Source organism: Taudactylus pleione, unplaced genomic scaffold (assembly GCF_031769625.1).
Source record: "Taudactylus pleione unplaced genomic scaffold, aTauple2 ptg000665l, whole genome shotgun sequence".
Classification (NCBI taxonomy): Eukaryota; Metazoa; Chordata; class Amphibia; order Anura; family Myobatrachidae; genus Taudactylus; species Taudactylus pleione.
The window spans coordinates 487635-513433 of record NW_028285067.1 but is presented as its reverse complement, the minus strand read 5'-3'; the positions used below and the strand labels follow the sequence as shown (position 1 = coordinate 513433).

Genomic DNA, 25799 nt, shown 5'->3' with positions numbered 1-25799 from the left:
TGATGTTGGTCACATTATTATATATATATATATATATATATATATATATATATATATATATATATAAGCTTGAATTCAATATGACGTGCTTTCTATCTTTTACATCACACACGGGTACATGGCACTCAGTACTCACCATAAACCAGTAACCATGTAACCATGTTAAGGGTTCTGGCAAGCTTATATAGGAGGGACCCTGCGCCTACTCAGCTCTCCTCACATAAGGGTGGGTCTTCAAATTTCCTTAACTGAGCAACAAGACCAAATCGGGTGGTAATGTTAATCCATATCAGGTAAAAATAACCCACATAGTTTAACATGGGGCCTGGTATACCCTGCTACTATTCCTCTCCAAAACATGGAAAATGAATTAGGATTAGTTTACACGTGGAATGTATGTAGGTTCACAGATCATATGTAGTTTGTATGTGTATGCAGATTTAAATATAAACAGATAACTGATTTTGTCCTAACTTGAGTACATATCATGTAACAAGTCACTTGCAGTCATATTACCAGATCTGACATACTACCTCCCTGACCTATCCCCAACGACGTCTATTGTCATCTGTTTATGCACTAACAGCTGAAGCCCTAGTGGAGTTAGCCTGGGGGTTGTGACCTGTGGGTGACTCGTAGTAAAGCCAGTTTCCTACTTTCGCTGATCCTTTGTAAATCATTAAGCTCATAGCCATCTGCCAGCAGCACAGTTGGAACCTGTTGAATGTATAAACTATGAATCGTATAGCGATGCTTTTGACAGCACAACCTTGCTGCATTACAAGGGTTTTTACAGGAACCTCACGTCACTGTTCTAATATAATGATATAAAATGTGTTCAGTGAAAAAGGTAAAAGTTTGTTTACATTCAAATTTTGGAACTAATGTAAATGCGTGCAGGTTGGCAGCAATGATGTATGCTTGGAGGTTACATCAGGCATATGTCACATAGGGACTGAGGGCCTGATTCAGAGCCGGACGCTATTTGTGCTCGCTCGTTCAGAAAAAGGGGCCGGATATTTAAATAGAGCGCTCGCTCTTTGCAGTCTGTTGACGCCTCTATGTCTGAACGAGCGAACGAAACATACGCTTGCTATTTTGTAAAGACGCCCCCTGGCCGCTCGCATCATACGTCATCTCCGTTATTTATTAGATTAATCGAGTACATCGAAAGGCGTTTGAACTGCTCGCTATTCTTGTGGTAGCATTTTCCTACCGCAATCATGCGAGCAATTCAGGCTAAAAGACACCCAACTGACGTGGTCAATGACGCTACTTTGTTAATTATGCACACCCTTAAAACGCCCGTTTTGACCGTTTGGCACGCCTGCGTTCGGATCTCCACTCCCCGTTTTCAAGCACCTTCCCCTGTTACCACCCACAAACGCCTCATCCTGTCACTCAAAAGAGCAGGCATTCGCTATTTTGCGAGCACACGATTTCCGACCGCACTGACCGGTTGGCGCATGCGCATTACAACCCATACGCATGCGCAGATGTGCGAACATCGCTCGGAGCGAACGAGCTGCCGCTTACGAGCGGCTCTGAATCATGCCCTGAGTGAGTTAGGGGCGATGTGCCACAGAACATCACGCAGTATTCGGCCACGCACGCATTTGCCCATTACAGTAGGCTCCACATAGCATGTTTTCCTGCGCACCTCTATGGGGTTATGAGGAAGAGCATGCAGTGCTGCTGGTCATGATGTGCCGTCCCGGAACCGCACATGGTGACCAAGCTGAGAATAGAATCCTCAGCATAGACTTGCATCCATTTTTTTAAAATAATTTAATTAGCTTACACAATATCCTTTCTCTCACTGAAATCCCTTCCCTGGCTCGTCCTGTTGGTTCTTGGTCATTTTAAAATGTCCAGTGTCTAATATGCAAGATAAGTGCATTGGTTCTCTTTCTATGTATTTATTAATTATGGGCAGGCTTGCCTACCCTCCTGATTTGGCAGGGAGACTCACGATTTTCGGGTGCAGCTCCCGGACTCCCGGAAAGGCAGGCAAGCCTCCCGGAAGCCGGTATCCCTGTATACCCCCCACAGCAGAGTTAATAAAAAAAAACACGCAGCGGGGGGGCCCGGTGACGCGATTCGCGCTGAATAGCGTCATCGTGGCCCTGCCCCCTGCTTCACAATGCCGAAAATAACGCCCCCAAATGTGATGTCATGGCCGGGTACGCCCCCGCTGTTAGCCGACAATCAGCTCCCTCCCGGAAGGAGGGAACTGTTTGTCAGCAAGTATGATTATGGGCCTGATTCAGAGATGTATGCTAACCTTGTGGCTAGCTCACATGTCCAATGTTTTGTACTCTGCGCGTGCGCAGGACCTGTTCTGCGCATTCCTGTGATATCGCACAGAGTACCCCCAACCCTCTGCCTGATTGACAGGCAGAATAGTCACGATTGTTCCGATGGTGATTCCAGGCTGAAATCAAGCAGCCTGGGATCACCATCGGAACAATCGTGACTATTGGTCACGACTGTTGTCCCTTTGGCCAGGCTGCGGTAGCTGAAGCTTACCGCAGCCTGATGGAGGCCAATGTAGTGTGTTTTATTCCTGAGGAGGCAAATGTAGTGTGTTTTATTCCTGTGGAGGCCAAAATAGTGTGTTTTATTCCTGAGGAGGCAAATGTAGTGTGTTTTATTCCTGTGGAGGCCAATGTAGTGTGTTTTATTCCTGAAGAGGCCAATGTACCGTGTTTTATTCCTGTGGAGGCCAATATGTGTTTGTATATTTTTATGTGGGGGGGCCGGATAGTGTGCATTGACAATTTTAAAATCTTGTGTAGTGTGCCTCAAGTTGAAAAGGTTGAAAATCACTGCATTACAGTAATATCATTTATGCTCCCTTACCCATGTACATTTGGTAGTATTTTATGCTGATGGTTTAAATTCTTGTGCAAATGGAGCTCAGTTATGCAGTGAGAGTGAATATTGGCACACATTGCAGCAAGAGTATTATTTATGCACTTTATTAGGACATAATCACTTGTAATCGACACTAAGCTTTCTGTTTGTCGGTCTGCTTAGTATAACAGGATTTTGCAGTCTGTGGGGGAGATGTACTAAGCCTTGGAGCGGGATAAAGTGAAGAGTGATAACGTACCAACCAATCAGCTCCTAACTGATATTTTTCAAACCTGCAGCCTGTTACATGACAGTTAGGAGCTGATTGGTTGGTCCTTTTTTTTTTAAATAGAATTTTATTGAATGAATAAATAGCAATTAACAAAAGACCTGCACATAGGTCTGTATAAAATAAATAGCACAACAACACTAAACAGCAGACATAAGACAAATAAATATCGATGTCGCAACTCAGTTGTACTATAGAAAATATTCATCCAAATTTTTCGTTAGTAGAAAATTTAGAAAAGGGCAAAAGATGAGAGTAGAAGTAACAATGTAGAAAGTGGGACATTTTATTTTTATTTTTTTAATAATGTTGGGTGGCTGCCCACAAATAATGGAAGGGAAGAGGAGAGAAGAAAGGGACTTGACTCAGCTGGACAATCCCATACACCTACTAAATAATAAACCTATCTTGAGGAGAGCCTTTCCTCTATTATTTAAGTAAAACAATGAGGGAATTATACTTTAATCATTTATATGTATGCAGTGGCGTAACTTCATCCCAGCTGCCCGGAGGCAAGATAAATGTTGGTGCCCCCCCCTCCCACCCCCCAAATTTAAATTTACCACCCCCCCAGCACCTATGCCAGCCCCAGCTGCCACCGCCCCCCTATGCAGTTCCTTTTATACAGTGCCCACAGTAGTGGTCCCCCTATGCAGTGCCCTCAGTAGAGGTCCCCCTAGGCAGTGCCCGCCTATGTAGTGCCCCCCAGTAATGGTCCCCCTTTGCAGTGCCTCCAGTAGTGGTCCCACTATGCAGTACCTCCAGTAGTGGTCCCCCTATGCAGTGCCCCCAGTTGTAATGCCCTTGTAGTGCCCCCAGTAGTAATGCTCCCTGCAATGCCCCCAGTTGTAGTGCTCCCAATAGTGCCCCCAATAGTAAGGCCCCTGTAGTGCCCCCAGTAGTAAGGGCCCCTGTAGTGCCCCCATATGATGTAGTAAGGGCCCCTGTAGTGCCCCCATATGATGCCCCCAGTAGTAAGGGCCCCTGTAATGCCCCCATAGTGCCCATATATGATGCCCCAGTAGTAAGGCCCCTGTAATGCCCCCATTTGATGCCCCAGTAGTAAGCCCCCTGTAGTGCCCCCAGTAGTAAGCCCCCTGTAGTGCCCCCAGTAGTAAGCCGGCTGTAATGCCCCCAGTAGTAAGCCGGCTGTAATGCCCCCAGTAGTAAGCCCCCTGTAAAGTTCCCAGTAGTTAGCCCCCTGTAATGTCCCCAGTAGTTAGCCCCCTGTAATGCCCCCAGTAGTGTCCCCTGCAGTTAGCCCCCTGTAATGCCCCAATATAAAACCCCCAGTAGTGTCCCCTGCAATGCCCCCAGTAGTTAGCCCCCTGTAATGCCCCCAGTAGTAAGCCCCCTGCAATGCCCCCAGTAGTGCCCCCTGTAATTAGTCCCCAGTAGTGCCCCCTGCAATGCCCCCAGTAGTTAGCCCCCTGTAATGCCCCAAGTAGTAAGCCCCCTGCAATGCCCCCAGTAGTGCCCCCTGTAATTAGTCCCCAGTAGTGCCCACTGCAATGCCCCCCCCCCCCACACACACACAGTAAAAAAACCCAAAAAACAATACTTACCTTAAACCCCGCTCCAGTGCTGCTGCCGGCCGTCCGTCCATCCCCGGCGCCCGCTCCTCGGAACTATGGGAGTGACGTCACGATGTCACTCCCATAGTGCACTGCGGGACCCGGAAGCCGGAGGGAGCTCAGGAGTGAGCTCCGTCCTCCGGCCTAGCGCCCGCTGGTAACACACTCAGCAAGCCCCCGGCAAATGGAGGGTGCAGGGGGTGCAACTGCACCCCCTGCACCCTCCATAGTTTCGCAACTGGAGGTGGAGCGCCGATCAGCGGCACTCCTTCTCCATGCAGTGCCCACGACGGCCAGCAGACAATGGAGCCAGGTGCCCCCTTCAGGGCTGGCGGCAAATGACTCCATTGTCTCCGGGAGTTCCGCCACTGTATGTATGTTAGGGGGATGTGAAAATGAGACGTCCAGGGTTCCCATATCTTAGTAAAACTTATAGAAGAATTCTTAAGAATACTAGTCATGTATTCCATGGAATGGACATGCCATATTTTGGCTATAATTTCCCCCATAGACAGAACTTCTATTTTTTTCCATGCAGCCGCTAGTAGACATGTTGCTGCTGATATTATATCTCAAAATAATTTGTGTTGATGGTAAGTGGCTTCAGAGATACATAATGGTAATAAGAAATATTTAGAAGTAAATGGACCGTTCAAGTCCATTATAGAATACTAATTTCATTCCAAAAGGGAACAAGCTTTGGGCAACTCCACCACATATGTAGAAATGTTCCAACATCAAATCTCCAGCATAGATTAGAGATTATTATTATTATTATTATTATTATTATACTTTATTTATATGGCGCCACAAGTGTTCCGCAGCACCTTACATAGTACATAGAACTAATAGGTGAACAAGAAACTAGTAACTTACAGTACATTACAGTGAAAGACAAGGACACGACTTATATACATTGCGGAAATAGTGATTAAAGCACTCACAATAAGCTGCCGGGAGTTGGCAGTCCCGTGTTAGGTGCCCTAATGGGGAGTAGAGAGTAGAAGAAAATGTAAAGAGAAGCATATGAGGGAAGAGGTCCATGCTCATGAGAGCTGACATTCTAAGATGTCAGGTTGCATTTCATTTAATCTTGATGGAACATAATACCATCTATAGAACAATTTGTAAGCGTTCTCTTTAATACGAACACATATGGGGCTAGAAGCCACATTGGCATATATATCACTCCAATCATCATTATCTAAATTTTCTCCCAGGTCAGCCTCCCTCGCTTTCCCGTGAGGGTCTTTTGCTTCGGAATTAGAATATATAAGTTCTACATATATTGAGGAAATAAGACCTTTGGTGTTCGCACCTCTTAAAATCAAAGATTCAATAACAGTGAGCTGTCTACTGGTTAGACACGATTTAACTGTGGAGTGAAAATGTCGAATTTGTAAATATTGATAACATTTTGTGGAGGGGATGGTATATAATTAGCTTGTATGTCCGAAAAGGTGGGAAATATAAGATCGCGAGTGATATCATTCAGTAGTTTGAGTCCTCCATTCTGCCTTGGTTGGTCCTTTATATCTCTCCAAGGCTTCGTATGTCTCACCCTGTATCATTCCAGGCATAACAGAACAATATGCAGCTGCTTCACAAGTCTCTGTTCATATGTTTGCGTAAATAAACAAGAGTTGTACAGTTCAGGGAGGCGCCTGGGAAAAATAGATGCCCCCTGACTGCATCGCAGATCCGAGTGATGCATCCTAAGGCGCAGCATCTGGTCACCATCAGCCATCTGAGCCAGCCTCAGCTTACTCAGAATGACCGGTGGAACTGCTCAGCCGGAGCCAGGAAGTCTGTATCCCCGTTTTGAAGAACCGCCCCCGCTCGCCCACCAAATGCCGCAGCATGTCAATCATGCTACAGCTTGGGGGAACAGCGAGTGATCTCGCAGAGGGAAACCTGCACATGCGCAGTACAGATCCTGCGCATGCGCCGGCACCTCGGATTTGTGTACTGCTCTGAATCAGGCTCAAGATTGGGCTTCAACAGTAGTTGTAACGGGGTATTGCACAAAGTCTTGACATCTATTTCACTGTTTTTACCATATATAGAGAACGCAACAACTATTGTAATTATAAAATAAGTCTATTAGACAGCAGGTTACATTAATGTAATATAATACAAACCAGTATTTCTACTATTGGGGGGTTAGGGCCTGATTCAGGTGATTGGATCGCAGTTGCTAACATGCACGCAATCGGCCGATTGTTGCGTTCTGCGCATGCGTATGCATCGCAGTGAGCGAACTAGCTATTGCAATCGGGACTGCGATCGCAGAGGCTACGCAGGCCACTCGCAGAGTGAGGCAAACGCAGGGGGGTTTCCGTCTGCCTGGAAACCCCCCTCTCCAGCACATACCATGACCACAATAGAAATAGTAATATAATAGAATGTTACTAGTGCTGCATGCTCTTCTCAGTATCACAAATGAAATGATTAGCACCACCTAATAATTAGCACCATATGTGTCAGCCAGTAATAAATATACCTGTGCACCAACTAGGAGATGTGGAAAAGATGCACTGTTAGAGGTGCACTGCTATAGACCATCAATAGAGTTAATTATTTATACTGTATAATAATACACTATCCATCCAGTACATAAGGAGACCGATATGTACATATATGTCCAGGGCAGTGCTAAGTTCTTCTACTGCTCCCTCAGACTCCTGGACTTGCTCCAATGCTCTGGAATGATGCCCACATCTGAAAAAAACATTCTGCTCAGACAGGATGGACCTACTGCCGCATCTAATGGCTTATTGTGATTACTGGTCCTGTATATGCTGGAATTATGCAACACAATATACATTGTATGTAACATATTAAAGCTGGTTATGCCCTCTTCATGGACTGGCTACACTGACTCTAAAATCAAGCATTTGGAAACCCCCCTCTAGAAATCCTGCGTTTGCCACTGTGACAGGAAGCACCGCTTGTGGGTGGTGACAGGAGGTTGTCGTGGAAATGCAGGCGTGCCGGTGCGTTCGCATGCCGTTGCAGGGGCATGCATAAATTAGCCACTGCGATGCCATACGCATTATGAGATCTCATATCATGCATGGTTGTTTGCAGTCTCTGAGTAAGGTCAGGGCTTGTGCATGTGTGGGTGAGGCTGCGATGGTACTTGATTGTACCGATGGTTTCGCTATTCTGGTAAACATTACGGATGTGTGTAAGGTAAAGTGGGCGTCCTTATGTTGTGCTGAGTTTGCATTGCGATCGCAGTGGATCAGCTTGCTATCACAGTTGAACTGCGTGCGTACGCAGTATTGCGATCCATAGTGAATCAGACCCTTATTTGTTATATACATAATATATTTGATTTATTGATTGACTATAACAACTAGTGTGACCCTCATCTCTTTCTTCTCCTACAGTGGACATATTTGCCAACCCTCCCGGAATGGCCGGGAGTGCCACCCGACTTTCGGGAGGCACTTCCGGCCACCTGGAAAGGTGGACAAGTCTCCCGGTGACCGATGACGCAATTTGCGTTGAATCATGTCATTGTGGTTCCGGCCCCCGCTCCACAATGATAGTTGTCTCGTGATTGCATAGCGGGGGGCGGGCTGCAATGATGGGATCATCACCTCCACTGAGCCCCACCCATTGTCACTCCCAGAACCTCCCACCTCCACCACCTCCACCCCCTGCATTGCCGACCTGGCTACCTCCTCCCAAAGGAGGCGGGCAAAAGGTCGGCAAGTATGCATAAGTGTCATATTCAAACCTGCAGGGACAAATATGCATGTCGTCTGTTTTCTGGAAATGTGCAGAGCAGTTTCACAAGGCAAATCTCTACGCATACAAGCGGTCTGAGTGGTGCCAGTTGAGTAATTATCACTAGATATAAAATAGTGAATAGTAATGAGTGAGCTTCTGCAGCCATGGAGAAAGATGGAACTTCCCAATGGGTTCCAAAGGAACTTTTAGAATAAATGTGGTTACTTTTCCAGGGCTGGATATTCACTTAAAAAAAAAAAAGTACGGCTAAGAAAGTGGTGTATACAAACCTTGAACTTGCCAACCCTAATACAAATCTGGGTTCTAAATTTAGCAAAGAAACTATATACAACAATGATATCTTTCTTATTCTGGGTACACACTTGCCGATATATCACTCTTTCTATCAAGGAGCGATATATCGCAAGTGCGTTCACAGACATATCAGGTCGGCCCTGGTGCATCTGGCTGTATATATAGGCAACCCGCCGACCGCCTGTACACTGCAGTCGGGAAGCCGATGGAGGAAATCTCGACCGCTGGCTACCCGACTGTCTAATCCTGGCAAGGGTTAAATGACAGGCGTCGAAATCTCGACGCCTGTCATTTTACCTACGCCAGGAGCCCGGCACCCGGCATCCCGATCGAAGGGAAGCTGGGCGTACATAAAAATAAAAAGATAAAACAAATATAGTATATATACTGTACCAATGGGTTTATTGAGAAATGTGTTGTTAGTTATTACAAAATAACAGGTGTGTTTTTTTCACTCACAGTAGATAAAAATGTAGCAAACACAATATAAATTCAATGCTTAAAAAATTGCAAATGTTGATTGCTGTGTTTATTTCTTCACAATCAACATTTGGGTAATATTTACTACTATATGTACAATAAATAAATGTTTGTTAACTAAAATAAGTCTGAGCCTTAAGACAAAGGATTAAAATTTGCACATAAAGCATCATAGGTAGTATAACATTCTAAAAAAAAATAAATATAAAATGTTAAAAGCGTAAAAATAAAATATTTTGTGGGCTTGCGATGTAGTTCAAACATTTTGGATGGAGGTACAATCCTTTATTATACCACTTTCAGACATAAAAATCCCTAAAACCTGTGTTTTTTTCCATATCTTATAACACGGGAAGGACCCGGGAATTTGCTCCTAACCCCCTTTCACACAGCACATTAGACCCAGGAAATTCCCGGGTCGACCCCTTTCATACAGAACGCAGTTCAGCCCTGCAATATACTGTGTGTCATAATAAAAGGACTGCTTTTATGGCACACAGAGATGAGGTCATGAAAAGTGGGTGGTGACTGCTCACTGCATTGCATTAACCATGGCTGACGAGTTACTACACAGCAGCCCTGAGTTCCACAGTTATTGCTTTTTTTTTTCTGTTTTACACAGCAAATGAAAGGTGCTTACAGTGTGCTACCTGACACAGTGTTATGCCAGGAGGAGAAGGGACCAGCTTCTGGTGGAGAGGGCTTCTATTCGACACAGGTATTTGCGCAGGAGGAGAGTCCTGATTTTGGGCAGCCTTACGTCCATACTGGGGTTTACCAGCGTGGCAAATCGGTTATTGTGGACCAGAGACTGCAAGCATGGAGAAGCTTTCTGGGTGACTGTGGAAGCTTTTGCGCCAGAGCAGTGGATGATGCACTTTCGTATATTGGTACCTTCAACAACCTGCTGGAACTTCGCACCCCAGCACTCACCAGGGGACGCCCCAACTACTGCAAGACCATCGAGCCATGCAGGAGACTGGGGATTGTGTTGTGGTAGTACGCAACGCCGGGGGAATAACATACCATCTCCTGTTTGTTCGGTGTTGGCATTTCAGCGGTGTGTGTGCTAGTGCGGGAACTGACACAGACATTGTTGTAGACCCTTTACCACCGCTTAATTTTGCTTACCGCAAGGTGACTGGCTGGATGAAACTATAAAAGGTTTCCTGTGATGTGGATATCCCCGCTGCAGTGGGGCCATAGATGGGACCCACATACCCAGAACTCAGCGGATTACCACAACCGTAGAGGCTGGCACTATCATCCTGCAGGCTGTAGTGGACCATAAGTATCGGTAAGTAGTATGTTGTGTTCTAATGTGAGAGATATGCTGGGTCCATAATGTGTACTGTTAAACGCGGCTATTATGTCTACTGTTTAGTTTCACAGATGTATTTATCGGCTGGCCTGGTCGTGCTCATGACTCACGTGCACTTGCCAATTCCGACTTGTTCCAGATTGCGGAGGAGAAGCAATATGGCTGGTTGGTTCCTAGAGAGGTAAATTGATCTATTTTGTTTTCATGTGTTTTTTACTGCAAAATCATAATGTAGATGTGGTTATATAGAGGGCACACATGGCCCTAAGATCTTGACAGGCCTGTTAAGTGCAGGATACACATTAGTTAGTACAAAAGTAGGAAACAAGACATAACTTCTTCTTTGGCTCTGTAGACAAATTTTAAAAATAGAATGCGTAATGTTACATTTTACATTACGTACACCCCCATACAGTATATACATGTAGCTCAGATAAAGGCCACACATAGCCCTGAGCTCTTGACAGGCCTGTTAAGTGCAGGATACATAATGAATGAGTAAAACAGCAGGATTTAAATAAAATAATTTAGAAACTGCAAACATGAAAAAGAGAAAACAAGTCTACAACTGTCTGTAGGCAGTGCTGACAATAGTGCTAAGTGGACTGTTATGGTTAGTGCCATCTGAATAAGTATGCACTGTGCCATGTGCAGTATTAATCCCCGTGCCATCTGCATAAGTATGCACAGTGCCATGTGCAGTATTAATCCCCGGGCCATCTGCATAAGTATGCACAGTGCCATATTGATTAGTATTTCCTGTGCCATCTGGACTATTATGCACAGTGGCATGTGGAGTGCTATGCACTGTGCCCTCTGGACTGGTATTGGCATGTGGACTGCTCTCTACAGTGACATGTGGAGTTCTATTCCCTGTGCCATCTGGATAACTATACACTGTGCCATGTGGAGTAGTATGAGGTGGATTGGAGGGGTTTGTTTGCAAAAACGGTCCGCCTCTGCTATGCTGTTTGTAATTTCTGACATGACCCTCAGAGTACTGAGGAGGATACATTAGATAAGGTTGCGGATTGGGTAATCTAGACACCAGGCCTTTAAGGAAGGACATCTGTGCCTCTCTGTTTTCCCTCGAAATTTGTTCGTGCATACCAACAAGCTGAGTGACAAAGGAATTTTGTAACTCTCTCTCATTCTCAAAGAAGCGCTGGAGTTGGGCATCCTCCTGTGCCTGGAATTCAGCATCGGAATCTCGGAGTTGATTGACCAGGACTCTTGTCATTGTGCATGTTGCTAGCTCCATCTTTGATGTTTTTTTCTTCCATTCAGGTACATCAAAGACTAGAAATAGAGGAAAAAATAAATAAATTTACCAATCAAATAGCAGTGATGTCAGCATATATGTGCGTGAGGCCTTCTCCCTTCTGCACAGTAGCTTAGCTTCACACTGCAACAGATACATTATGAGTTTGGATTTCAGCATAGTGATACTATAATGACAGTTGTGTATCCGGCCAATGTTGTAATTAGCAGTAATTGGATTTTATGTCTAAAGAAGTGGGTGTATAGTAAATAAAAAAAAACTTACTGTTCCTACGCAATGTCGGGGTCTCAATCTGTGTAGAAGTTGGTGTCCCACTCGATGTCCCTGCCAGTGTCCCTGCACTGCTTCCACTCACCTCATCTACACCCTCAACTCGATTGGTGTCTGGGACCCCCATGGCAGCCATCGAATCGGTGTCACTTATCTCTGTGATTTCATCAAAGAGCATTGGTGGCGTCAGTGGGCTGGATTGGCTGTTCTCCGTGGTAAAGGGGAGGCTTTGGTTGCATTGTTCACAAAGTCAAGTAATGGGTAGCCGGCAAGGACCAGCGATGCGCATGCACCCTGGGTCCTTGCCGTCCCGACTGTCTACAGAACATGCCTGTCAACCTGACGACGGACGTAAGGTTCGGCATGTTCAGGGATAGGAGGTCGAACTCCTTCACTGAATGACCTTCAGTGAACGCCGTTCAGTTCGGGCACCGCACCTCAGCTAGACGTTCAGACTTTCAAGTCTGCTAATGGATAGGCCCCTTAACACTTCGTGAAGATGCACAGCTGGACGATGATATGGCAATGGGATTAACCAGTGCAGAATTGCCAAATACTTCATAACACTGATCGTAGTAAACCCAATCCATTCTGTCAGCACCACTTTTCCACCTGTTATGGTCATGAACTTTGTTGTAGTATCTTTGTACAGCTTTCAGTTTATTCACTACCTGCTGCTGGGTCCGCACAATGCCCCTTGAGATGAGGATCTTAGCAATGTTTGTGTAGACTATTGCGTCCTTCACTGTGCCACTGATCTGTTTGCAGATCTCCTCCTCCCCTCTGACTGCCAGCAGCTTGCGGATCTCCTCTTCTTTCCAGTGCGCCATGCCTCTCTCTCTCTCAGGGCCTGATTCAGAGCCGGACGCTCTGACCAGAGCGCTCGCTCTGAATCAGGGCCCTCCTACCTAAAAATGGAGCGACCTCTTGGACGCTCGCATAGCTGTGGGTTACCACCCACAGCTATAGCGAGCGTCCATGATGACCATCGCGACCATCGGGCTTGCGACAAGACCCTGTGGTAGGGTCTCGCTGCCGCAAGCCCTGGAGTGATTTTGTCTCTATCAGAACCAAAATCACTCCCACTGACATCACTACTGATGTCAGTGGGGCCGGACCCAGATGGTAGGCGTTCCCATGGGAACGCCTCCATCTGGCAGACACGCCCCCGGCACGCCCACCAAAGGGGGCGTGCTGTCACTCACCATTGACAGCACGCCCCCTTTGGTGCGAGACCCCGAGCGACGGATTGTCCGTCGCTCGCCAGGGTCTCGCGCATGTGCACGACGGAGCTCCCTCCGTCGTGCGCATGCGCATTAGGGCACCATCGACCTGCTTGCGAGCGTCCTTCGCTCGCGAGCGGGTCTGAATTAGGCCCTCTGTTTTTCTGCAGCACAATTGTGACATCAGACACCAGTGCCACTGCCCCTCCCGCTCAGCCAATCAGGGAGACCCTGCCGCTCAGCCAATCAGCCAGTGCCCCACCATCTCAGCCAATAAGCGCTGCTTACTATGCCCGGAGTTGAAAAACCCGGGTCTGAGCATTTCAGACAGCCGTCAACCCGTGTACTACCCGGGAAAAACCCAGGTAAATACCTGGGTTGAAGTCCCGGGAATTTGGTCCCGTGTTGACCCTTTGAGACAGAAAAAAAACCCATGTCGACCCTGCTAGAGCCGGGAATTACCGGGTTGTTTTCTCTGTCTGAAAGGGGTATTACTAACACATTACATAAGATATCGATGCCATGGGCCTTATGGAATAATTATCCTTTTTCAGCCCTCTTGAGAACACCTAAAGGAGTTTGTTTATTGTTAGCAAGAATAGCAGCAGTAGCTAAATAACCGATCCTATCACAATGGATCAAAACAGACCCTATCCCTTTAGCACTTATGTTACCACGTCTAACATACCTGTATTAGATAGACTGGATTAAATGTCCTCTTGAAGTAGGAGCCAGAGCACAATTTTTTATTGAGATATGGCTCCCTTATGTTATTATTTTACCACCATTGACTAAGGAACATATGCAGAGAGTGGTGAGTTTGACCACCTGGTATAAAGTAGAGCAGGAGCGTATCTATAATGGGTGCAGGGTGTGCAGTGCACACAGGCCCCTGGGTCCAGGGGAGGCCCGCTCCGCACACCCTGCACCCATATTATCTAAATTGTACCTCTCCGAGGTCCCGCGTCAGGTGTCTCAGCGCTGCTCAAAATGCTGGAAAATGGCAGCCACTGCCATTTTTCCGGCATTTTGCGTATGCACAGTGAGGAATTTGCCGGGAAAATGGCGGCCGCTCCATTTCCCCGGCGATCTACGCATGCACAGTAGACTCTGGGCACACTCTAGTGCCCAGAGTCTACTGATGCTGCAGTGGCTGGCCAGCCACAGTATGTCAGGTACTTGAAAAGGGATCGCCACCGTTTTAAATGTAGGATGCATCATTTAGGATCCTATTAGTAGAATAAGGTCTACTTTATGTCATACTCCAGATTATGTATGCAGGTTCGAAATTATATGTTTGTCATGTTATACTGCATAATATGTCATTGTATAATACCAACTCTTATGTGGGATATTTGTATTTTATTGGATTACCTGTTTTCCCTATGCCATGTTGCTGATATACCAAGAAATGCTGTGTATAACTCTTGTTCAATTAAAATATTATAAAAAGAAATATATATATATATATCATAAAAAAGCATTTCTCACTCATCCAAAGTTATTGTACTGCAACTACATCAACTTTGGATCAATTGAGAAACACTTTTTTTTAATGTTATTTTATTTTTATGCTTTTTAATTTTAGAATGTACTTCAGTGCAGGACTCCCCTATTCTCTACCATTCTCATAGCTGCTCCCCGTCTGGTGTTGCGGGGCTTGAGGCAGGTGTGGAAGCCATTCCAGATCTCCTGGGGTTTCAAGTTGTTCGCTGGTCCCAGAGGTTTTAGCTGACCCTTTGGTGTCAGGTGAGCATGTGCCTCATGTCTATGGGGGTAGTTTATTGTCTAGTGATTCCTATGGGTCTCATGTTCATTCAAATAAGTTGGTTAGGGAACTTGCATAGCATATTAGGTGCCACAATGTTAGGGCTTCCATGCAGCAGGACCCAACCACTAGAAGTGGTGGGGGTTCCCCCAGGGCAAATATGGTGCACTGCACAAGCTCTACTCTTACTGACATCTTCACTGTCACAACAAATAAAGAACAGCAATATTGCGCAGAGATATCCGAAAAGAAGCTTGTTGAGAACCTGGGGAATTTTACCACTTCCCAATTAGATCGGACAGGGGAATATGTGTGGCCTCAATATAGCGCTAATTGGTTAAATATAAGGCACTCAGCACCAGAATATGAAGAAACAAACTTATATATGCATACGAGGTAAACTTTTAAAGTCAATCTCCAGATGAAGGAAAAAGTCAATATCTTACTCTATTATTCAATGCCGCACAAAGGTAGGTGAGTTCAGTTCCAGAGTAATAAACCAATTATATATTTTCTATTTCGATATTAAATCCAAATGGTGCTGATTAAGTGCTTAATGTTCCTTAACTCTACACTCTACTCATAGATGTAGGATCTCCAAATTTAAACAGAGAAAGAGCAGTAGTACAACACCGTTGGATTCAAATGTGACAACACTTACATTTCAATGGAAAATAAAAGCATATAACCACACATAGTGGTACCCCCATGGAAACAGCTTGCTTCACAGTGCACAATGCCAACCAAGACAGATGGTGTTGGAAGTGAAATCACAATGGCCCCGGAACCCAGAGATCACATATGGGTAAACAGGGGCACAGTTCCTGCAGTCAGTCCATAATAGGGTCTCTCATCATCAGTTTAACATGTTTCGGACACACAAGGTCCTTCCTCAGAAGCATGCTCCTCCAAAAAGCCCACGTCCAAGTAATTAATTCTCTGTCGACGCCCGTGGTTGTTCATGGCAAAGGTTAATGTTGAATAGGCTTTTCATCTGCTCCCACTTTACTATGATTCCTTTCCCTATATAGGTTTTAGGCTGGATGGTGTTTTTTATGTTGATTGCTGCCTTTCCATTGGCTGTAGCATCTCTTGCATCTTCTTTGAGAGGCTCAGTAACTTTTTACAGTGGTGTGTTGAGGCATGTTGCACTGGAGTATTACCCATTATTAGGATAATTTCCTGCTTGAGCACCCATCAGTGAGCGGTGTCTGTGGGGACATCCTATTTTCCCTTCAGGTGCTATTCTATACATAGGGGATGTCCATTGCCACCATCAAGAACAAAGGACCATGGCCCTGATTCAGACCCACTCGCAAGTGGGCGTACGCACGTTCGCCGTACGTAAAAAAATATTTAAATTCAAGCACTCGCTCGTTTTTTCCTACGCAGCTAAAAATCCGCCCCAAACTCAGGCGACCCCTCCTCTGACTAACGAGCGTGCCAAATAGCGAGCGTACATCCCCGAAATGGCTTGAAGGGAACGCACGCACAAGTACAAACCGGAAGTGGGACTGTCAGATTCCGATTACCTGCTCGTTTTTTCGGCCTACCTCCCTCAATCGTATCATGCCAATCAATGTATCAATTAGCTTAATTGTTGTTTTTTTTTCAACACAATGCAATAAACTTTAATCTTGTCCGTGTTTGTATTTGCTCGCAGAATACGTACGGCTGAAACCTTCGCTTTTATTGTTCCAAAGACATGTTAGCCCCAATTAAACAATTGTTCTATTTGTTTGTCTCCCCACAATTTTTCTGTGGTTCATTTCTTTATTTAAATTTGCTTACGCATGTCACTGCATCAAGCCAATCATAACTCTCCAGAGATTTGTGGCCCTGTCGAACACATGACTCATACACTAACCAATAGAATTTGTCCTGTTAATTTCCCAAATACATTAGCCAATCAAATTTTTTTGTGGTGCTTTATTAAAAATATTTTGTAAAAAAAACACCATTGCCATCATGAGATCCGCCGCATTCACCAGGCGCGAACTGCTGGTGCTGACGGAGGTGATGGACAGGAGGATCACCAGTCAGCCTCCACCCATCTCCAACAGGCGCAAGCGTTCCGCATATGCGGAGGTACGTCGACGCCTGCGCTCCTTCGGCTCACGCCGACATATTGGCCAGCTGGAGCGCAGGTGGTCGGACCTGCACCGGGCGGACTCTCCGCTTGCTGGCATGCTTTCGCATGCAGATTGCGGAAAGTAAGTGTTCTGGACTGTGGTTTTCAAGTTTATCTTGTGGGCCCTAACTGCGTGTGCATGTTTTCATGTCTGTCCTATTGAGTCATTGTAGTCATATCTGCATGTGCGTGTTTTCATGTCTGTCCTATTGAGTCATTGTAGTCATATCTGCATGTGCATGTTTTCAAGTCTGTCCTATTGAGTCATTGTAGTCATATCTGCATGTGCATGTTTTCATGTCTGTCCTATTGAGTCATTGTAGTCATATCTGCATGTGCATGTTTTCATGTCTGTCCTATTGAGTCATTGTAGTCATATCTGCATGTGCATGTTTTCATGTCTGTCCTATATTTTTTTTTTTGGTTTCCTGTTGAAACTAACAACAATTTTTTGGTCATTTTTTAGGGGCACAGCAAACACTACGGCGGCATCGCCACACAAGACGCCGGTCCCGGCCCCTCTCTCCAACCCCCAATTCCTCTATTCCCCCCTCCTCCCCAGACCCTGTGGCCGAAATTTCTGCCCTACTTCCCCTCCAGCCCAATTCCCCCTCTCCTCCATCCGTCCCTCCTCCAAATACCCCCTCCCAAGATGGCGAAAACACCATGCCCCTCGGGTTGGGGAATGTAGCCACCTCCGAGGTGGTCCAGGGAGTGGCTTCTGGCTCTCTCGTTTTGGAGAACGGTATGTTTTTAAAGTTTATTTTGGACACCACAAACTGTTTGTATGTAATCATGTGTCGTCCCCATTTTTTTTTTTTTTTTTTCGCCTTAGGGTATTTTTGGGGGTTGTCTTTACCTGTTCCTGCTGATGTCACCATACACATATCACACCTGTGTGCCTTTTTTTAGGGCCCTTGTATTTTTGGCATACGACATTTTGGGCTTCTGGGTTTTATCCGTGTAATGTATTTTTGGCCCACAAGCTTGTAAGTTTGTGTTTGCTTGTTTTTTGTTTTTTGACAATGTTGCTTCATTATCGATTTATTAATCCCCAAACTTTTGTCACCCACAGAGGAACAGAGGCGTCGGGAACAGATTGAGAATTGTGTGGGCCGTATGCGGGAGCAGGTCACCGGGCTAATGCAGGCCCTTGACCATCTGTTGGTCCTCCTTCGGAATTAATTTTTTGTTTTAATTTTTTTTTAAATTGTTTCTTAATAAATATGTTTAAAATCAAGCTCTGTCTCATGCGTTTGGAGTAAATCCAAGATTCTTTACACTGACATAAGTAGACTCTTCAAGCAAGGTTTACCCCAGAAACTCACTACAGATTGTGTGTTGTATTTTGAATGCAAACAGGCACAAGAAACACCTCCCAGTACCAATGTCATTTTCCTTTTTTGTGGTGGTCAACATGATAGTTTACACCATTTTTCAGGTTCCTATTTGGTGGCCAAACTGCTTAGGACAATCTTACGAAGGCAACTGATTGTACACGATTCCTTGTTGTGTTGGTTAGTACCCCGAAAACATATTACATTTTAGCTCCACTTGCTTCATTACTGGGTTACCCCTTAGGTAAAATTAACGTTTGGGATTTTGTTTACACTTGCTTCTAACGTGCCCAAAAAGGAAACAACTCTCCAAATATTTATTCACAACAGAAATCAAAATACAAAGTGGTCACTCACAAACAAAACACACAGTGATAATCATAAAAACTCCACATACCAAAAACACTAAACAAACACACAACAAATCAAGAACTGGTTGACGAAGGTCCATGCCCACATGATTTCACAAATATGGCGTTGCAATATTGGTGTCAGAATATATTCCCGAAGTTTCCACAGAAAGGTTTTTGAAGGGTAGCAGGAAGTAGTCATCGTGGGAGTGCCAAAGATTATGCAAACAAACAGAAGATGGTGCAAGAATTAATATAAAAAAAGATGAACGTTAAAAAACCGTAACACATTGGGTATACACACTGTTGTTTGATCAATAATTACCTAAAATATCGGGCCACCACATCATCGCGTATGGCCCCCCCACATACTGACCTCCAACCAACCTCGGGGGGGCCATCCTCAGGTAAGGCATCCTCTGGCTGCATTGGAACACCACTCCTTATGGCGATGTTGTGAAAGATCCCACACAGGACCACAATTTTTGAAACCATATCCGGCAAATACATGAGCTCGCCACCAGAGCGGTGGAGGCATCTGAATCTGCCTTTTAAGAGGCCGATACAGCGCTCCACCACTTGCCTGGTGGCTGTAAGTGCGGTATTAAACTCACTTTGTGGACCTGGTGTGGGAGCCAAGTAAGGAGTGAGCAGCCAGGGCATGCAAGGGTATCCACTGTCTCCTGTGAAAAAGAATAGACAACATCAGGATCACTGTGTATCAAGCTTAACATTGTTATGTACTAAAGGTCTACACTTACCCAGAAGCCACGCATCACCAGCTTGTAGGTTGTTTAATTTGTGCCATATCCCTGATTGCCAGATGACGAAGGAGTCATGTGCACTTCCTGGTAATTTTGCATTCAGGGACAGGATCTGGAGGGAGGCATCACATACCACCATTACATTCAGGGAGTGATAGTGTTTCCTGTTTCGAAATATGGCCTCCAGCCGTGCTGGAGGCTGAAGTGGTATGTGAGTACCATCCACAACCCCTATGATGTGTGGGAAGCCAGCTATTTGGTAAAAATTGGCCTTGGCCACACTAAGGGCACCCATATCCAAAGGCATTTGAATAAAATGATGGAGGTGCTTGAAAAGTGCCTCCATCACTGCCCTCAGGATCCGGGAAAAGGAGGATTGTGAGATGCCTGCCACTATTCCCACCGTTGTTTGAAACGATCCTGAGGCACAGAAATGCCGCTCCAGATCACTCTCTATTAATGAGAGAGTGTCTATGATGATTTTGGGAGGAAGACGGTAGCGTCTTAAAACCTCATCATCGGGCATTCCAAAAAGGGTGACACGTGTTCGAAATATCTGGGGCCTTGCACGCCTACGATGCCTACGCCTGGGACGAGATTGAGGTTGGTCGGCTTCCGGGAGCATGGCCAGAACAATCCGCCCTAGATCAACCTGAAATGGCAAGATTGTAATGTAAGGCTTTGGACCCACCCCAAAAGAAAATTCAAAACAACTTAGCTTGATGATACCATCCATTGCTGCTTACATGCCGGGGTATTGTCATGATACGTCCAAACTGAAATTAATCACAAAAATTATTTGAAAAATTTCACTCTGTGCATTTTTGTTTCTAAATTTTGTGATAGACCAAACTTAAAATATGCGAAACACACATTTGGCAAAAGAGCAAAACGACATTGCACACAGTACATCAAAATGGGTTGAAATGTTTGCCCAAAAAGCGAAAGGGCAACCTCAAAAAAAAAAAAATTATTAATAAGCATTTAAAAATGCGCAAATTAGTTCGCAAATACAAGTCACAATAGTAAGTAGTAAAAATGCGCTAATTAGTTCGCAAATACAAGTCACAATAGTAAGTAGTAAAAATGCGCTAATTAGTTCGCAAATACAAGTCACAATAGTAAGTAGTAAAAATGCGCTAATTAGTTCGCAAATACAAGTCACAATAGTAAGTAGTAAAAATGCGCTAATTAGTTCGCAAATACAAGTCACTATACAAACTGTGAAAAATGCGCTAATTAGTTCACAAATACAAGATAAAAAATGGACTTACCAAGAGCAAATATATAAGAGTCCAAATCAAAAGGTCTTTGGGTCCGAAATTAATCAAAAGCTAAAATATATGAAATTATTGATCCAAAATTTACAAAAATGAAGAAACACAATGAAACAACAATTGATCAAAAGTTAGACTTCACAAAACTTACCAAATCAAGAAACGAGGTAAAAAAAATAAAAAACAAAAAAGAGAACGGAAAATAAAAACGCAAATCTACCAAACAAAATAATCTCCAACCGCCAACTCCTTTATACGCAAACAATAAACTCCAGCCAAGGTATCCTCCAACAATCCAAAAACGCCACCTCGACTCGAGACACACCAAGCCATAAATAGTGTTTCGTTTCCCGCACAAATTAAGGAGGGATCATAGGAATGCACAATCAATGATGCGGCCGCAAAATAAGGACGCATGTATAAATACGTCACGAAAACACATTAAAATTCTGGGGTATTTCTGGATTGGACCTCAGACATGGCGACAGACCAGGGAAACAATGCCCAAGAGTCAGGCGGTAAGTCTTTCATGCATTTTGTATCAATGATTTATTTGAAACATAAGATTGGGCAAGTTGTGATTTTGAGAAATCTGAATATTTACACAAATAGGTGAGGAGGATGACATGGAAGAGGCTGCTGGGCCCAGTATTCCGGCCAAAGCTGCCAAAAAAAAAAGGCAGCCACATTTCACAAGAAAGGAGATGGAGGTTTTGATACAGAAGTGTGTGGACATCCTGCCACAGGCAGACAGGAATATGAGTCTAAGCCAGAAGGGGAGAATGTGGGAAGAGGTAGCCGTTGCTGTCAATAGGGTGGGTGATTATGTCCGTCTAGCCTGGGATGTCAAACGGCGGTAAGTAAACACTTGCCCCCCCTAAAAACAAACACCATTTTAAACAAAAGGATCATGGCTTCCATTTTTTCCCACAGATGGGGCGACTTCAAATATCGCCTAAAGCAAAAACTCGCGGACAGGGCTAGGCATGCAAGGGGGACAGGTGGGGGTCCCACCCCTGTGTCATTGGAGTTGACCGATTTAGAAGAGCTGGCACAGGGGTGTGTGCAGCCTGTGGAGGTGTTTGGCGTGTCCAACATGGATACAGACATGCCAGACTTTGCGGCTCCTCATGTTGTCCCAGGTAAATCTTTGGATGTTATCAACTATGAAATGTTATTGTGCCAATATGTAGATTCTAATGTGAGGCTTTTCTCTTTTTTCCTAACAGAGACACAGGCGGATGAGTCTGTTCCAGAGGGGAGCCTTGGCCGCCGAATTTCTGCTGGCTCGGCAGGGGAGGAACCAGTACATCCGGCTGAGGACCCTGCAGAAGCCAGTCCAGGGCAATCCCCCTCGCAGGCAGTGTCCCTCCTCACAGAACTCAATTTCAAATCGGATTTCCATACGGAGATTCTGCAGAGGATGGACGCCAGTCTGCCACGGGTGGCTGAGGCCCTGGAGCAAAATGCTGCGGCCAACGTGACCATTGGTCAGGCCCTGGCGGAAAATACCAGGGCCAACATCCGCATCGCCAGTGCCCTGGAGCAGCTCGTTCGCCAGCACATGGTGGAGCCGACCTCCCTTCCTGCCGGAACATCAGGATCCTCCACCTCTGGCACAACATCAGCCAATCCTCCAAATGTGCCTAGCCCTGTGCCTAGTCCAGAGGCCACAACATCTGCCTCTGGACAGGCCAGCCCGATGACATCCCGGACCCGGTCTGGCGCCCTCCCTCCCCCATCCAAACGGGTGAAAAAACGATGACAGAAATGGTGACTTTTCCCACAATCCTTCTGTGCTTGGCTCATATTCCTTTCTGGTCAAAACTTCCCTCTCCTTTCTTGTGAAATGTTTTTAATTTTTTTTTGTATGTTTATGTAAACAGTTATGTTGGGCCAATTTGTTTGATTTTGGGACATATCTTTGGCAAAAAAAGATGATCCCAAATTTTTAAATTTTTTTAATTTTGTTTGAGCAATAAATTGAAACAAAAAATCTGACATTGGATTGTGAAATTATTGTACAAATGGGTTAAATTGAATCCTGGACCAAAAGGCAAAAACTGGGAAAAAAAAAAAAAAAAATGGGCTCTTTAAGGAACGTTTAAAAAATCATATAACGAGGCAAATTCAAGAGGCAAAAATAAAATGGTGCGAAAATTAAAACATGATGACATTATTGTTACAATAGGCCCTAACCACCAAATTGAGGGCAAAATAAACCCTCACAAATGTACGCAAATTGATTGTGTCATCTTGACATTAGCAGCTCTGATTTCCACCTGCGTACGGTTTTGTGCTATCCCAAAAAACTGATTTCCAAACACATACCAAGCCGGTTTTCAATCCAACACTAATTGCTTTTCAGCCCTCCCGCGATTAATCGCAACAACATCGAGGAGTCCCGGGACGGAGGAGAAGGCCATCGCCAATGTGGTCGAGTAATCCAGACCCTAAGCTGTGCGAGCATTTTGAAGGGAAAGAGGATCATCCAGTGACGTATGAGTCGGTCCGAACACATTTTACGCTCGCATTTGCTAATGTATGTACGCCCCAAAAACGCCTCGCCACGCCTGCGTTTTTCCATCTCCACCCCCGTCAACACCCAAAAATGCCCTGTTCTGTCAATCACATTTGACAGGTCACTTCCTGTACGCTATTTGACGAACGAGACCAAAAAAGCTCGCAATCTGCCGTACGCACATGCGCAGTGTTACACCGACGCATGCGCGGTTATTCAACATCGGAACGCAACGAGCGTACTGCTGTTTGCGAGTGGCTCTGAATGAGGGCCCATGTCCTGTCTTTCATTCTTTAGGATTGAAATTAATATGGTGGCTGGCTGTTGCTGTTTGTCAGTCAACAAGGTTTCCCATCTGACAGAACAGATTTCTCTGACCCTGGTGTCAGAAAAAGTGATTTTGAGGTAAGTTCGGACACTTTTGGGGCATTTTAAAATTGCATGTAGACTCATCCCTGAGGGCCAGGTTTTCTGCCAAATTTTTGAGCAGTTCACTCTCAGTGTGTCAGCCCCCAGTCATAGGATTCGGGTGTAAGAGGAGCTTCAAGATGGCTGTTCTTTCTGCAGGATTTCTGCAGTGAATATACGGTCACCTCCTACAGTCCTTAGTCCTGAGATGCAGCTGTTTATGGATGCTTCTGGGGATTTTAGTTTAGAGCAGGGGTTCTCAAACTATTTTGCTCTGGGACCTTGTCTGACAATAAAAAGTTTTACAGTACCCCAGCAAGTTAGCACAGAATGACCGCCACACATGTGTAGTAGCACTGCGGAGGCACAAAACAGAAGTGAAGTGACACCTAATGTGATTGTGTCACTTTTTACACATCACAGGGATGAGCTCCTTTCAAGCCTCTGTCCCTGTATTTTTTAATTCATTCATGCATATGTTAAGTTTATGCCCCTCGTAATGGCTTTGAGGGTGGCAGGGAGAGGCAGCGGGTAACTGGGGAGACAGTGGGTGACGGGGAAGGCAGTGGGTGACAGGGAAAAGTAGTGAGTGAGCGGGAGAAGAAGAAAGGTACTGAGTGTCAGGGACAGGCAGTGGGAGACTGGGGAGGCAGTGTATGACAAGGTAAGGCAGAGGGTGGCAGTGGGAGACAACGGCAGGCAGTGGGTGATGGGGAGGCAGTGAGTGACTGTGAGAAGCAGTAGGTGGCATGGAAAGGCAGTGGGAGGCAGGGAGAGGCAGTGGGAGACTGGGGAGGCAGTGGATGACAAGGTAAGGCAGAGGGTGGCAGTGGGAGACAAGGGCAGGCAGTGGGTGATGGGGAGGCAGTGAGTGACTGTGAGAAGCAGTAGGTGGCATGGAAAGGCAGTGGGAGGCAGGGAGAGGCAGTGGGAGACTGGGGAGGCAGTGGATGACAAGGTAAGGCAGAGGGTGGCAGTGGGAGACAAGGGCAGGCAGTGGGTGATGGGGAGGCAGTGAGTGACTGTGAGAAGCAGTAGGTGGCATGGAAAGGCAGTGGGAGGCAGGGAGAGGCAGTGGGAGACTGGGGAGGCAGTGGATGACAAGGTAAGGCAGAGGGTGGCAGTGGGAGACAAGGGCAGGCAGTGGGTGATGGGGAGGCAGTGAGTGACTGTGAGAAGCAGTAGGTGACATGGAAAGGCAGTAGGAGGCAGGGAGAGGCAGTGGGAGACTGGGGAGGCAGTGGATGATAAGGTAAGGCAGAGGGTGGCTGAAGGAGGGAGAGGGTGGCAGTGGGAGACAAGGGCAGGCAGTGGGTGACGGGGAGGAAGTGAGTGACTGTGAGAAGCAGTAGGTGACATGGAAAGGTAGTGGGAGGCAGAGGGAGACTGGAGAGGCAGTAGATGACAGTGGTAGGCAGAGGGTGGGAGGAAGAGGCAGAGGGTGACAGTGGGAGACTAAGGAGGCAGTGGGTGACAAGGGGAGGCAGAGGCTGACAGAGTAAGGCAGAGGGCGGCTAGGGAGAGGCTGTGAGTGGCAGGAAGAACGCATAGCTTTAATAGCTGACCAATCATATATTCCCTATCAACAAAAAAAAATGAATTTGTTGAAGACAGAGAGCACTACTGTGCATACTCCATATTGGCTCCTTTAGGGAGGCTTTAATCTCTAACCTGCACATGTGCTGTGCCATCTTTCCACTGTGTTAGAATGCCACAGTGGGTCTTGGATGTGTCCCACTTAGCACCAGAGAGACCAAGTAATTAACGCGGGTTCCATACTGCTACAACTGCTGTTACTGCTTGCCAGGGGCGGATCCAGAAGAAAATGACAGGGAGGGGACCACGATAGGGAAACGGAGGGGGGATAACGGTATTAAGGACATTTGCGCATC

The 25799-nt window shown here is 45.7% G+C and overlaps 1 protein-coding gene across 1 annotated transcript; it reads right to left on the bottom strand.

Annotated features, from left to right (window-relative positions):
- Nucleotides 1-603: 603 nt before the first annotated feature.
- LOC148478288 (uncharacterized) lies at nucleotides 604-12958 on the bottom strand. Its single transcript, XM_088455672.1, has 4 exons — nucleotides 12609-12958; nucleotides 12123-12331; nucleotides 11313-11875; nucleotides 604-717 (listed from the first exon to the last, which is right to left on the bottom strand). The coding sequence occupies exons 1-4, from the start codon at nucleotides 12956-12958 to the stop codon at nucleotides 604-606; spliced, it is 1236 nt and encodes a 411-aa protein (XP_088311798.1).
- Between the last annotated feature and the right edge of the window lie 12841 nt (nucleotides 12959-25799).

Coding starts and splice junctions, on each gene's coding strand:
- LOC148478288 (XM_088455672.1), bottom strand. CDS start 12,958: ATGGCGCACTGGAAAGAAGAGGAGATCCGCAAGCTGCTGGCAGTCAGA. Junction 11,876..12,122: donor CCCGACATTGCGTAGGAACA/GTAAGTTTTTTT, acceptor CTCTATTTCTAG/TCTTTGATGTACCTGAATGG. Junction 718..11,312: donor ATACTAATCAATATGGCACT/GTGCATACTTAT, acceptor TACATTCAACAG/GTTCCAACTGTGCTGCTGGC.